This window comes from Cydia splendana, chromosome 19 (assembly GCF_910591565.1).
Source record: "Cydia splendana chromosome 19, ilCydSple1.2, whole genome shotgun sequence".
Lineage (NCBI taxonomy): Eukaryota > Metazoa > Arthropoda > Insecta > Lepidoptera > Tortricidae > Cydia > Cydia splendana.
The window spans coordinates 16,091,942-16,108,169 of NC_085978.1; the positions used below are offsets into that span (position 1 = coordinate 16,091,942).

Sequence of the window (16,228 nt, forward strand, 5' to 3'; positions counted from 1 at the left end):
TTGCATCTCACATTTTGCTTAGTGAGAGAGTGAGACGCAATGCACATTGGACCAAAAAATCGGACAGGTGTAATACCAACCTTAGATCTAACCGTCTAACGCGACGGCGTTAATGTTTTTTAACAATACCAAATTTAGATAACTGTTAGAAATACCATAATTTTAAAGTGTTCATCAACAGTTCCACTTCAATAAATAGTGATTTCCGTGTTCAAGTGCAAGAGCATTTGAAGGCCTATAATATTTACAGATTCCCTTCGATTTCTTCAGGATCTCATCATCAGATCTTGACCAACCCATTCAAGCAAAAAAAACTCCAAATCGGCCCTACTGTCTTCGAGAAATTGTAGTGTTTCATTTCAATTGATTATTCTTAGAATATTTATGGAAAAACCCAAAGATTCCGACATATCTAAATGCTCCTCTTTTTTGAGGTAAAAAAGAAAAATAAAGTCACCTCAGGGTCAAACCCCTTGTCCCCATCATCGTCAGAAGGCGTCGAAGCCCTCGAGCTCTGGTTCCTCAAGTACTCGTTGGCAACTGTGCACAGTATGTCCGCCATGTCGATTAGCTCTTTCTTGTTCAGCACGCCGTCTCTGTCTAGGTCGAAGATCTTGAAGCAGACTGAAAGAGAGAGATATATTTGAGATGCTAATTGACCGAAGCGTAGCGAAGGTCTACGTTTTGACTCGGGCATTTTGCTTTCGTATGTCCATCCGGATGTTCTCCTCTACAGGTCACAATTCTCAACCGATTCTCGTGAAATTTTGTGACCAGATTCTATGATTAAATAAAATTTTTATGTCAATCCAGTTTTTGGAAATTTTTAAAAATGGCGGAGTCGTGATACCTCGCGCCTAAACAAATAGTCGTATCGATATCATAAGAGTTTTTTCTTTTTAAGATATGTTTATAGATTAAATGGCCAAAAATTCAGAAAATTTATTTCGCTGGTTTCGGAGGTATTGAGATATTTAATTTTAACTAATTTTAACTTGAGAATGAGTAGCTAAATTTCGTCAGCTTATATAAGAACTATTTGGCTCAGTTTGTAAACGTTCGCTTTTTTTGTTTGTTTGCACAGAGAGTCGTCTGGGTTCAATCCCCAGTATTTTGTATGCTGGAATATAAAACATTTTTTATTTTTTTACACTTACATTTCGTATTGTTTTTTTTTTATTTACTTTATTTAAAGCTCTTAGCACCATGTAATTTAAAGCTCTGCTCGCGAGGTCTACAGCTCACAGAGCCACTAGTATATAAAGTCTGTGCCCAAAGAGAAGAGTCGTGGAATATATTGGGCTCCATACATTCCACGACTCTTAAGACGAAACGGGAGCTGAGCTAAAAGTCAATTTTGAGATTTCAAGCTGAATATACCCGTCGCTCTGACGGGGCGTGAGAGACTGTATTTGTGTGTGTAATGCACGCACACAGATGCGTACGCTTGCACCCGCGCGCGCCTCATTGCCGACAATTTGCAATGTTATTTTTCGTGCGTTACTGCCACGAGGCGTTCACTTATTACTTACTGTGTTGCGATTGAATTTTTTGACCCGGCTTACGTTTACGGAACTCGATAATCTTTCTACTACTGTGACTTGGCTTTGTTTACTTGACTTTGCTGATCAGCTTATTGTTTTGGACTCCGTGAGTTGTGGTTACCTATTGGACCGCACGCAATTCATCTACCTTTATTCAAGTAATTAAGCGTAATTAGCCGAAACCTTTATAAGAGTGTAATTCATAAGAAGTACATAAGATATAATTTATGTACTGGTTTGCTGTTAGCTTTTAATTGTATCACTTTACATATATGTTACTCAAATAACTAACACGGTTACACTGTTGTAAGAACAGTAGGCCTTATTATACCTACTATAGGCCTTATTACCTCCTAGTACCTTAGTAGTACTAGTACTACTACGGAAATTGATTCAAAGACTCAAGACTGACTTAAGTGGCAGTAGGGTGTAGGGTTTTTTCTAGGCTTAATGAGTTCGCTGAAGCTTATTTTTTATACTTAGCGCACAGAACCACTAGTTTAACAGTATCAGCTCTAACCACATGTCACCATTTTGTCCTTTACGTAACAAACTCAGGGGCCCAGAATATCCGATGTACCTATCAAATCAAGGTTCTGTACCAAATAAGGCCCGGTTATTATAGTTTGTTATTTTTTAGCATTAGAAAGAAGGTAAACAATCATGACGTGTCTTTTTATTAATAATTATTGAAAAACGCTTTCAAAAATTAGTTTATATTACTTATGAAAGCAAAAGAATATAAAAAAGTATATGATTAATACATACATACATACATACATACAATCACGCCTATTTCCCGGAGGGGTAGGCAGAGACCACGGATTTCCACTTGCTACGATCCTGACATACCACTTTCGCTTCCTTCACATTCATAACATTCCTCATACACGCTCGCCGGTTTAGGGTGCTCTTGCTCATTAATATGATTAATATGATTTATAATTCTAACATATTTGCTATGACTTATTTTTCAATGGTAATTTTTAATAAGACATGTCAAAATCTGTTACCTTAATGCAAAAACTAGGGTTCCGTACATAAGTCCGACTCACGCTTGACTGCACATTTCTAATAGGTTTTCCTGTCATCTATAGGTAAAGAACTATTTTGTGTATTTTTCAATATTTTAGACCCAGTAGTTTCGGAGATAAAAGGGGGTGAATGGTCATTTTTTGGCTGTTTTCTTAAATAATTTCGAACCTATGTATTTTAAAATTATAAAAAAAACATTTCCATCTTTAGGTCACTAATTTACATATGTGTACCAAATTTCAACTTAATTGGTCCAGTAGTTTCCGAGAAAATAGGCTGTGACAGACGGACAGACAGACAGACGCACGAGTGATCCTATAAGGGTTCCGTTTTTTCCTTTTGAGGTACGGAACCCTAAAAACGAACTTTAAGCGTGCTAACTTTCAAAATTTCATTTTTTATAAGATAGTATAAGTAGATGGGCAAAAATTTTGCGTCCATGTCCACCAGTGAGTAAGTGATTGAGATACCTAAACATTTAACTTTATAATGTAAAATGATATAATTTACTAACCTACTCGTTTAATTTCAGGTAGGTTGAATAAGGAACCAAGTAACCATGGGGAGGAGCAGTATTTACTAACATTTTCTTTTTGGGTCTTCAGAGTGTATCGTTTCCTTTTTTTTGCACATATTACACTTAAATATATATTCTCTGTGTAAACCCTAACGTCTTTCAATGACAAAGGCAAGATCAGCAAATGTACAATTTGTATGATCGTGCCTGATATTTGAGATCACAGAAAATAAATATTTTAAATCCACTATTCTGCGACCTTCTAAAATTTTGTTTTATCATGATTCATGATCAAAAAGCTCGGATTCAATAGTCATATCAAACGTCGATTATGCAGTTGATGATGAGCTTGCATTTTCTACCATTGGTGCTGCAAATGCATCAACCGGTGGCGATAAACTTTGCCCTCTTGTAAAACAAATTACTATTGAGATTGTGTCCAGCAAAAGGCCAAAATTCGGTTTACTTTCCTGTTTAAAATATTACTAATTTATTCATATTTCAGATTAGGTACATAGGTAACTGTCTGAATGTTACAATGCCAGCTGGCAAATTCTATCACATTTGTTTGTTTGGTAGTCATGGTAACATTCACTTTCATTGATATCCTTATTAAGATCTGTATCTTATTATCCAGACCTTAAAATATTGCCACCGTTGCCCTTTAAAAAAATACTGTTTAAATAATTGGCTACTCAAACAATGCTTCAATAGTATAAATAATGACTACACAAAAATGGGTAGTATTGTATATAATGCACGAAATAAGGCCCGATTCTTAAGCGGGTTTAAATTTTGAGGCCATGTCCGCTAATACTATAGACAAAATATCAAGTTTAATAAACACAAAAAAAAACATTGATGGGCCTTATTTTATAATTTAGGCCTTACTTTGTAATTTAAAGTAGAGTTAGGCCAAGAAAAATCTATAGCGATTTTGATAGAACACGCAGTGCAAGTATTATTTCAAACGTCGCTTCTATGAAATTATGACATATAAATAACACTTAACAAAATTGCTGTAGACTTTTCTTGGTCTGACTCTAAAATATTCTTTATTACACCACAAACATAAAAACAAATTAAAAAAAAACCGGCGAAGTGCAAGTCGGACTCGCACACGAAGGGTTCCGTACCATTATTTATAAAAACGGTCACCCATCCAAGTACTGACCCCGCCCGACGTTGCTTAACTTCGGTCAAAAATCACGTTTGTTGTATGGGAGGCCCCACTAAAATTTTTATTTTATCCTGTTTTTAGTATTTGTTGTTATAGCGGCAACAGAAATAAATCATCTGTGAAAATTTCAACTGTCTAGCTATCACGGTTCGTGAGATACAGCCTGGTGACAGACGGACGGACGGACAGCGGAATCTTAGTAATAGGGTCCCGTGTTTTACCCTTTGGGTACGGAACCCTAAAACCGATTTACAATGTAGATAAAGGTAGCAACAGGCGGTCTTATCGCTGTTAGTTCTTATTCTTCGTTTGTTTAGCATTAGAGTGAAGGTGACGTGTCTTTTTTAAGCATGCAATCGTATAATTATTTAGCTTTTTTTGTAATAGTTATGTACTTAGTGGTTAATATTAGTATTTACTATTTTTTTTTCAATAATGCTAAAAAACGAAGTATAGACATGACAACCAAATATTAACGCCATTGTAGGGCAGGATATACAGAACATGAATCATTTGTACTGTCACGCTCCGTGATTGTTGAGCCATTTAGGGTTCTAGCTACATTGGACATTCCATAGAGCACGAGTAAGTATGGAACAACCAATTCAGCTAGGACCCTAAATTGCTCGACAATTACGAAGCGTGCCTGTAGGTACCTAAAAATTTTGTTAACCCATTTTAACCATGCAATAAAATATTTTTGATTTTGATTTCTAATTTGAAATATTAGAATCAAAAAGTTCATAATAGATTGTATATCATAACTACAAAAATGTGTTCCCTACTCTCAACCCAAAACCCCTTGTATCTTAGGATCTAGATATTTTCACACAAGACGGTTTATCGATAACTTCTTACATCACTAGATTATCGACATTAAATGTCGACTATTGCCCATCACTTTTCTGGCTGTGTACGTATTTAGAAACTTGACTCCGCCCCTAAAATTAGTGCGATAGGGACAACTGCAGCTGAGGCGAAAAATCCTGCGTAAAAATGACAAAAATCGAGGTTTCGTAGTCCTCTTTTTCCTCCCCCAAAACTTAACCAATCGTAACCAAATTTGGAAATCTAAATGATTATGAAATTATCTGTGTCGGACCGTTTTGCTTTTTTGGCTAATTGATATCAGTTTTGAATACCACGCCTCTCATTGCGGCATAGTCTATTAGGCCATTTTGGCCGTTTTTGAAGGGCTCTAGCGCCTTAAAAAACAAAAATATCAAAAAAAGCAAAACGGTCCGACACAGATATTGACAATATTAATCTGTGTTGAAAAAATCATTGCTCTAGCTTCAAAAACCACGGAGGAAAACGAGGACTACGTTTGTATGGAGGAATGACCACTCCTGTTGGCTCTTAATATCTGTATAATTATAATAAATGTATAATTTTAATTGACCGAAGCGTAACGAAGGTCTACGTTTTGACTCGGGCATTTTGTTTTCGTATGTCCGTCCGGATGTTCTCCTCTACAGGTCACAATTCTCAACCGATTCTCGTGAAATTTTGTGACCAGATTCTATGATTAAATAATTTTTTTATGTCAATCCAGTTTTTGGAAATTTAAAAAAATGGAAAAGTTGTAATAGCTCGCGCCTAAACAAATAGTCGTATCGGTATCATACGAGTGTTTTCTTTTTGAGATATGTTTATAGATTAAATGGCCAAAAATTCAAAAAAATTATTTCGCTGGTTTCGGAGATATTGAGATATTACATTTTAACTAATTTTAATTTGAGAATTAGTAGCTAAATTTCATCAGCTTATCTAAGAACTATTTGGCGCAATTTGTAAACGTTCGCTTTTTTTTGTTTGCACAGAGGGTCTGGGTTCAATGAGTTCAATCCCCAGTAATTGTATGATGGGATATAAGTTTTTGTATTTTTTACACTTAAATTTCGTATTTTTTTTTTAATTTACTATATTTTATTACAAGCTTTTATTTAGCTTCACCTGTCCGTTGTCTGTCTGTCTGTAATCAAATCTTGCAAGTTAAATTTGATCCACTTCCCGGTTTCCGATTGAGTTGAAATTTTGCATGCATGTATAAATCGGATGTCAATGCAATATTATGGTACCATCGAGCTGGTCTGATGATGGAGACAGGAGGTAGCCATAGGAACTCTATGAAGAAACAACGCAACCTAATTGTGTTAGGGGTTTTTAGAATTGTCTCGATGAGTATTAGTTGTCTGTCGTAAGAAAAGTACAGTCAGCGATAAAAGCTTGTACTTACCAAAAATGAAACTTTTGCCAAAAACTTATTTTTATTTTGAATATTATGTTAAAAATTTCGTATTGTTGATTGATCAAGCGCGGGCAAGTTTCATTTTAACAAGCTTCTATAACTACCCCTAAAAAAGGAGTTTTTTTTGTCATTTTAAATTTTTAAATTATACTGAACGGCCGAGTCATACATTTTTACCCGACTACGGCAACGCAAAAGGAGGGTTATAATTTTGACCGGTATGTACTTGTGTATGTATGTATTATGTTCATTTGTTTCCTAATAACTTCTAAAGTACTCATTATAATTTGTAAAACGATGTGTCATTCGAATCGTCTTAATCGTCCGCTTGTTAAAGGCGTATATGACGTAAGAACAATTTGAACACGGCGCTCTCTAGAGGTCATAAAGTCGCAAAATACAAATAAGTAATGATGACGTGTTGTATATCAATTGAAAGGGATTTTTAATACATTTCACATACATACATATTGTTAGCTTTTGCGCCCGGCTTTGCTTGCATGCACCCGATAAAACATAATTTATCGGGTAATTCGAACTACGAATTTACAAGCGCTCTGGATTCTATCCGCGCCTTACCAGACTACGGCGATACAAGAAGACTTAAGGATGACTCACGCTAGACCGGGCCGTGCCCGGGCCGTGGCGTCCGACACGTCATTTTGGATGATGGCTGATCGGAGATCACGTGGTGCGTATCATAGAAAATTAAGCGCCGGACGCTCCGGCCCGGCCCCGGTCCGGTCTAGCGTGAGGCATCCTTTATGCAAAAGAAATTTGTTAGGCCGCTATATAGACTGTATACAGTCTGTTTTTTAGTGACCTGGAGCCCGTTTCTCAAAATCTTGTAACGTAACTTCTAATACAAGTTTTTGATGGGATATATTTTTCTAAGTAATATATATGGCATAGGTTAACAGCATATTGGATAAGTACAGTCACCTGAAATACTATGTTACTCTTCGAAGCAAAAATATGTGACACGCTCTTAAGGTATTACAAATAGGATCGTGTCAGATATCGTCGGGTGACAAGCAAAAGTCACTAACTAACATCATTGAAATTATTGGACAATAAACCGTGTTACAAGTGTAATAAAGTGCATTGTTACTTAAATTTTTTGATAGTACTTAGTGAGTTTTGCTTGTCACCCGACGATATTATTGCGGCCTTCTTTGTGTAACATATTATTGCAGGTGACTGTACCTACGTACAGTATTCACACTATGCTGTGAGCTGTGTTTTACTCTCATGTGCTGATGAACTGTAAGCCACAATAAGCATTTAGCACAATTGCAAACTGCTATGACGTCACGTGCATTGTGCAGACACAGTTATCTAGTTTCCTACGTATGCCATTTGTACTTGACCATCTATTGCAGGCACAAACAGTACGTGATGATGTGACAAACACCATTCTTCATTATTTTCTATACCCACTAGTTCTGGATAGATGTAGGTTAAAAAAATCGGAGAGATTATAGAGGTCTATAGTTGAATTATCGAGAAGATGGAATTGCATTTGTAGTGGTTGTATGCTGATAGTACAAGAAAATAGAAAATTCAAATATAGAATGCCTGTAAACAAACAATACTACTACATATGCAATTCCACGCTCTCGATGATTCAACTATAACAATGTATGGATTCAATGGCAAGAGGGTTCAAGTCAAATGGTGTGCTTAAGGGCCGATACAGACGGACTACAATCCGACTGCAATTTGTATGGGAACTGCAGGCCAACTGCAACGTCGGCGTGCAGTTCCCAAACAAGTTGCAGTCGGGTTGCAGTCCGTCTGTACCGGCCCTTAATGTATTGCTTCTTACAAAAACTTGCTCCGTACAATACGTGGTAACTCTGGTTGCCAAAAGATGACGTTATGGGGTTGGCAAACAAAGGTTTGCATAGATGGCGCCAGCATATAGGTTTTCCCTTTCTCTAGTTTTGTTCTATGACATTTGGCTTAAGGGGGTAGCATCCAGGCCATAAAATTTTAAAAAAGGCACAGCGGCATCCTCAGCCGTTCAACTCGGGGACACGATTCTTTTTTCAAATTTTACATCTGGCGTGGCGGGCTAGCATAAGTTGCGTTCTCGCGCGCGAGTCCATACTTGAAGTCGCGCTTGATGTATGGAGTCGTGCGCGAGAACGCAACTCGTGCTAGCCAATCAGATCTACAATCCATAACTATTTGCGACAGTATACAATATTATTACGTCAATACATCTAATACGCATTAGAAATAAGAGCCAACCACAGTTTCCTTATTGTTGTCTTCCGATGCGTGCTACCTTTAGAGAGTGCCACCTTCACCGTTAACTGCCCATTCGTAAACCTTAATACCAAGGCATAAGGTCGACTCAAGCTCAAAATAATGGAGTATTCATCTCAATCACGTGTGAGTGCATCGGTAAGGCAAGGCCGTTGTACAAAAAGTAAGGTGTAAATAGATGCTTGCAACATTGACTTGATTTGCTAAATGAGACGATGCTTATACAATTGTATAATTGATGCTTGTTGGTTTTTTCGTGAAGTTTTGTGCAGTCGGCGGTAGAAGTGCATGACCACTTTATGAATGAATTCCATTCCTAATGTGCCTATGCAGTTTTGCAGCTTGCTGTACACACTAACCTTGGCTTGTGCTGTTGATACTTGTGTGTGTAACTGATTTGTAATTGACCGGAGCGTAGCGAAGGTCTACGTTTCGACTGGAGCATTTTGCTTTTGTATGTCCGGATGTTCTCCTCTACAAGTCGCAATTCTTAACCGAATCTCGTGAAATTTTGTGACTGGATTCTATGTCTAAATAATTTTTTTTGTCCGTCCGGTTTTTTGAATTTTTTTAAAATGGCGGAGTTGTGATAGCTCGCGCCTAAACAAATAGTGGATCGGTACCATACGAGTGTTTTCTTTTTGAGATATGTTTATAGATTAAATGGCCTAAAATTCAGAAAATTTATTTCGCTGGTTTCGGAGGTATTGAGATATTTAATTTTAACTAATTTTAATTTGAGAAGGAGTAGCTAAATTTCGTCAACCCGTCTAAGAACTATTTGGCTCAGTTTGTAAACGTTCGCTTTTTCTGTTTGCACAGAGGGTCTGGGTTCGATTCCCAGTAATTGTATGCTGGGATATTATAACTTTTTGTATTTTTTTTTACACATAAATTTCGTATTGTTTTTTTTTTAATTTACTATATTTAAAGCTCTTAGCACCATGTTATTTAAAGCTCTGCTCGCGAGGTCTACAGCTCACAGAGCCACTAGTCACTAGTGTTCTTTGTATATGTACCTACTTAATTTTTATAAGTGAGAACCTGTAATTGGCTTTGTAAATCTATTGTAGTTTTTAGAAATGTTTATAGCTGTTGGTTTTCCATGTATGTAATAAAAATAAAATAAAATAAATAAATAATAATTTTAGCCTAGAATATTTAATTATTAATAGCAAATCAAATTTATCTTAAGTCGTCACCAGCCACCACTCCATTGTTCCAAACTTTTTGACCGGCGGGGCATGTAGGCTTCCGTTTTGATTTCTCGGGCCCGCAAGTTTAGTTATTTTTTCAGACCCAATTGGCGGACATAGCGCGCTATGGTGCCATGATTACGGATTTTTAATAGAAACGTTCCTTAAGGCACCATCTTGCACCATCCCTTTAACCCGGGTTTAACCGGTTAAACTTGAAGTTACCGTGGTTACCAGTACAATTTGACACGGGTTAGTGGGATGGTGCAAATGGCGCTAAGTCGATTAAAAATTTAGCCTAATGTCTTACATAATTGGCTACTTTCCTACTAGTCAAATCAGCTTCTTTTTTAGAACTGTCAAATTTGCTAATATGGAATTTATATGAAAACGTGTGTAGTGACGTCACAGTCAACTCACCTAAGAACGAAGGACTTTTATGCAAACTGGGAATTGTTCAGGCTACGCACTTTAATTTTCACTTATTAATCACGTTAATATTTCTAACCGTTTTTGAGATACAGTTTGTTAAACATTAGTGCGAAAATAGGGTGTTTCAACCCTAGCAAGTAGATCCTATTGAATGTATGACATGTGTCAATTTAAAATGTAAATAACTTTGTAGGGTTGTCACTGATATAAAAATATTTAATTTAATCATTTTGTTTCACTTTTTAATCCAGCTTTACGATTATAGTATTGTAGATCACTTAGATAACACTATTCGTTCAGCTCAGTCTCTAGAAATGTTCCACCCTGTATACTTCGATCCGATTTATTAAATAGAAATTGTATTTAAAAATAACTGCTATCTATGTTTTTCTAATAATGATCTGGTGCTTGATTTCGTGCAGGGTGTGAAATAATTATTTACCCAATTATAATCAAAGCGTATATAAAAAAAATCCAAAAAATAAAAAAAATAGTTTCACAGGTTTTTAATAACATGCATGGCCATGTTCTTAACCCTGCCGGCCATCCAAGGCAAGGTCGTCCATACACTCGTGTTTTGGCGGTCAGGGCCGGGGGTCACCCGCCTATTGTCTCACCGGTAACTTATGTTACGAGTGTCGCTTACGAAACGACAACAAACGAGGGAAGTCGCGTTTTGGCGTGGCCATTGTTTTTTACGCCATTTTGTCATTTGAATAAAATATGTTGAGTACGAGCATGTACATTTTGAACACTGTCGTTCACTTCACAACTTCTGCTTTTGATAGTATAGTTGCCATACATATAGGAGCGGCCGAGGTGCTCAAAAATATCTGAACACGCGCTCTAGCGCTTTGATAATAGAGCCGTGTTCAGATATGTGTCAGCACCTTGGCCGCTCCTATATCTGATGACTGTATACTACACTCGCAGTGAAAATGGATCAAATTGTATGAAAATGTGACCCGTTTTATTGCTCTTGAATGACGAAGAACGAAGTGAATTCCGTTGTGAAAGTGTGTTAACGATATATCTTCTTCTCCGTCGAATTACTCTTGACAGAGCAGTCGTGGTCACGTTGAACGACGAACGATTCTACGCCAGTTCTCCCTGGCAGATGCTTCTCTGGCACATGTGTTAAGTGGGGTGTTGGTAAGGGCTTTTATCTGATCCGTCCAACGCATTGGGGAACGTCCTCTTGACCTACAGCCATTGACCCGTCCCTGGACAACAAGTCTCTCCATGGCCTGCTCTCCACGTCGCGTCACATGTCCGAAGTATCTGAGGATACGCGCTCTGACCGTAGCTGAGAGCCTCTCTTTCACCTTAACGATATATACTCTTATGTTCTTTATTATACATCTTGCTACGTCATCTATTTGCAATTAACTGATAACTGAGACTCGTAACTTGTTTGCTTAACTATTTTTGGCATAACGTTTTATGGCATGTCTAAAAAAAGTTTTATACGTGACGTTACCCTTTACCAGGCTGACATTTCAAAAATGTTTGAAGTGCCGAATGTGGGAAATATACAGGGTGGCTAAAAAATAAGTGCACTCCCGTTGCCAGGGAAGTTTTGGTATTAGACTGAGCAACTTTTACTATGGGGCTAAACCCGAAATCGCGAAAAAAATTTACCCTCCCATAGAAAATGGACCAGCCGAAATGTATGAAACAGCCAAATTTTTTTTAGACCTTACATATTTGCAACAAGATTATCAGTAGTCAGTAGTAGTCGTGTTGGCATCGGCTTCGCTCACGCCTCCCTGTCCGGGACACTATTGTCCCGTATAAGGGAAAGAAAACTATTATTTTTTTAGTACTACTTGTAAGAACATCACGCCAGATCTTATGAATCAATCTATAATAATGTTTGTTGTGATGTTTTCGATTTTTTTTGTGTTAGTCACGATCCCAAGACACAGAATTTGTAGTAGGTATATATATGTCACAAATTGTACTGAAGTGACGTGATCTGGGTGGCTAAAAATAGCTACTTTCCCATTGCCAGGCAAAGAACACATGTTTGAAGTGCCGTATGTGGGAAATATACAGGGTGGCTAAAAAATAAGTGCATTCCCGTTGCCAGGGAGTAGGTTTTGGGATTATACTGAGCAACTTTTATTATGGGACCAACCCCGTAATCGCGAAAATAAATTTGTCTGGTCCATTTTCTATGGGAGGGTAATTTTTTTTGCGATTTCAAGTTTGGTCCCATAGTAAAAGTTGCTTAGTATAATCCCAAAACCTCCCTGGCAACGGGAATGTAGATATCTTTTAGCAACCGTGTAGAACTAAGTGTCTAGCGGCCTTTGAAGATTAAAAAATCTGCGTTTGATTTGATATTACTCCATGTGCAAGTTATGCTACTTATGAGTTTTATGACCCTCTTTTTAGTTTACTATGTCTGGTGCTAACTCAGCAAGGAAACAAACGATTTAAAGTTTGTAACTCTTGTCATTAATATTTCATAAAGATTTTTTTAAATGTTGTTAAACTTGTTACAAACAACCACACCTAATAAAAAAAACCTGAAATTGTTTCTCACTGACAGTCAAAGTAATCGGTACATTCGCGACACAAGTTAAAAGCAACTGTTATGTATTTAGGTATGCCGCTTTTTACACTACACTTTGTCAATTGCTATGTCGTAATAAGCATATAAATTATAAACAATTATTCCTACCGACCAAAAAAAGGTAAATTTAAACTCATCTTTATTATAATCTTTATTGCCATAACATTTGAGTTCACAATCGTACAACAGCCTAAATAAAGACTACTGATTGTTTACTTGTCACAAAATTACTGCCCACGTCACTGCTTGCTTAGTGACGTTACGGCAAATATGTCTGTGTGACAATTTTGTCGTGCTGGCCAATTCTAGACTGTATTGCAATGAGATACGGTACAGCGTTAGTGTTTATCATTTGAACTAATAGTTCTTGTAGGTACCGACAATTCTGTAATGCTCCAAAAAAAGGTTGTAGATTAAATGAGACAACTTAAAAAAACGTTTAGTACCAAACTAAAAATTGTACAGGAAAGACTGCGGATGGTTACAATTAAATATGAAAACACCTATTCTGTCTGAAAACTAACATTTCACCCTTGATATGTTATAAAATCGTTAAAAGTTAAGCCAGATTATTAAGTCTAAGTGTCAGAAAACTTATTAGGTTAGCACCCCTGCGCACAAATGTGTGTGTACTTACATTTGAGCCTCTCTGTCCTCGGGCCCCTGCAGGCGGCGCTGAGCCCGCAGCAGAGCTCCTTGAAGTCGACGTGGCCGTCTCTGTTCTCGTCGAAGGCCAAGAACACGCCAGCCACGGCCGCCTTGGGCAGCGGGTGGGATAGAAGGGGGGCGAGACTCTCGCTGTCCAGCTGGCCCGTGGGCGCGGAGTTGCGGAGCGACCAGAAGCATTTCTCTAGCTCGATTATGTCCTGAAAGATGGTGTTGGGTTAGTTTTGTTGTAGGCAAAGGACGTTCCACGGAATTAGGCGCCAGTGTGATACTAACTAAGACGTGTAAATGTTAAGTAGCGCAAAATATTGCAGTCGCCAAGGGCAACTTATCCTGGTCCTGGATCCTGGTCCAAAAACCGATAGAGTTGAGAGTTAGGTCATTAAGTAGGTATTTTTATGTCTATAACTCTATATTTACATAGCCATTTATTTCCGATCCTTGGGTACAATACAACGGTTATTATATTAAAATTATATTATCGTTCTTTTCTAAACTACAAAATGTCCCGAAGTTCGCTGTGCCTCTTGGCATAGGCATTTTTATGTACTTCATTTTATTCTAGGGACACCAAGAAGAATTCCATTGCAGGATTGAGATATTGGTATTTTAGTCAGAGTCTTTGTTACCGGTAGCCACCCTTATTGCCTAGGCACTGTACCTAGTACAGTCAAGGACTTTAATTCTTGAGCCATTTAGGGTTTACTTTACATTGGACATTCCATACCGCAGTATCGACAACCAAATTAGCTTGAACCTTAGATGGATCAACAATTAAAGTCTGTGACGTTCACGCTACGCAAATACTTAGTAGAAAAATAACGAGTACAGAAAGAGTAGGTACTTGTAGTCAGGGTTATTTGAGAGTCTGATCAGTAATAACTGACGTTTGTATGACGTCGGCGAGGCGTCTAGAGGCACGGCTTTCCGTCGGCATGGTTATAGTATGACGTCTTGAAAGGCCAAAGGTTCAATGAGTGGTAATGTTCTCAGTTAAATCCTAACGTGTCATCATCATTAGCTTATATAAAAAAAACCCGTTATCAATGTTGTCATTCATTGAAAATCAGGGTTGGTAAAAGTACCATAGGGAACTCTAACTTTGCCGTTGGTGCAAAGTAAAATATTAAAACACTAATTATATCAAGAAATAGCTATCCATTGCATTCGCGATAAAAATAGTGTGTAAAAATAGTATTAAAAGAAAAACCTAAAATAACCTATCTTCGCCACCCGTCATATCGTACAATTCCGCACATGTATTTTTAGGCATCAAATTGCATAGTACGCGATTTCAGTTCGCTTAGACTAGAAATTTAGGCCACGCTCAAACACACATTAACACACTATCTGCGATTGGCTAATATAAACAAGGTCAAGCTTATTTACGTACTTAAAGGATCACCTGATAAAATAATTATAGACTTCAATCGATTTGGAATCAATCGATAACTGTATTTAGATGTTAATTTCAATGTGTGGCATCTATATGAAGATAATATGATAGTAGAAACGCTATTGCGTTCTGGATAAGTAGCCGCGTATCATAGTATCAAATACTACAATAAATAATATAACTAATATAAGATGTGTCTGAGAAGAAACCGCGACATGTGAATTTGATAGTTCTCTCACTGTCATGTCATTAATCAGTCATGTTTTGAGATAACTGAATCGTCAAACGTTACATTTGACTAGGGATTGCAAACCGGATTGATTTTCAATCCGGCCGGATCCGGCCGGATTTTGGCTCCAATCCGGCCGGATCCGGCCGGACCGGATCCGGTTAGGTATAAGGATATTAAAGTTAATTAAATGACATTTTTCAAGTTTTATGCGTTATATGAGAAACAAAGGGTATTTTTACAAATGTATTCATAAAACAACAATTTAAAGTTAACAAGACATAACTTTTTAACATAGTGTACTCGAGAAACTGAAAACGGCGAAAAATAGAGATACTAATCCTAAAAATACGTGAGATACGGTTCTGAAAGTATGGAATGTTTTATAGGAAATATCCTCCTCTTTTATAATATTAATTTTGGTTTCTTAAATATTAATACTTTTTGAGATATTGGGGAAATAAAAAATATCTACTTTTTTTGTTTATAACTTTTGATATTTTTTGTGTGCTAATACGCGCTTCGAATACATTTTTCTAGGCATCATGACGAATATAATGAGGTATCACACGTATTTTTAGGATTAGTATCTCTATTTTTCACGTTTTCAGTTTCTCGAGCACACTAAATAAAATAAAACTAAGTATTAAAAAGTGTCACAATGTCAATCTCAATTTAAAAATAAAACTTGAAATCTAAGTCATTTATTAATTTCTGCTCTAATTTACGTTTACAATAAAATTATAAGTTTGATTAGATTCCAAAGCCTGTTAATGGGATAATTATGGGATGGGAATTGGAGAACTCCTTGAAAGGACAAGTTATCGTAACTGTTATTTGATGGAATTATTTTATAACTCTGATGTCCATTCTAATAACAAGATATTTTACTTTTAACCAAATGTAAATATAAAATGCGCTTCAATA

At 36.9% G+C, this 16,228-nt stretch overlaps 1 protein-coding gene across 1 annotated transcript in view; it reads right to left on the bottom strand.

Annotated features, from left to right (window-relative positions):
- The window catches only part of LOC134800381 (ubiquitin carboxyl-terminal hydrolase 32), a 79,145-nt gene that overhangs the window by 55,544 nt on the left and 7,373 nt on the right, over window positions 1-16,228 (bottom strand). Inside the window, exons 4-5 of the mRNA XM_063772881.1 lie at window positions 13,648-13,876; window positions 458-624 (exon numbers count right to left, since the gene is read on the bottom strand). Coding sequence (XP_063628951.1) covers window positions 458-624; window positions 13,648-13,876 — 396 coding nt within the window. The remainder of the gene's footprint in view (window positions 1-457; window positions 625-13,647; window positions 13,877-16,228) is intronic.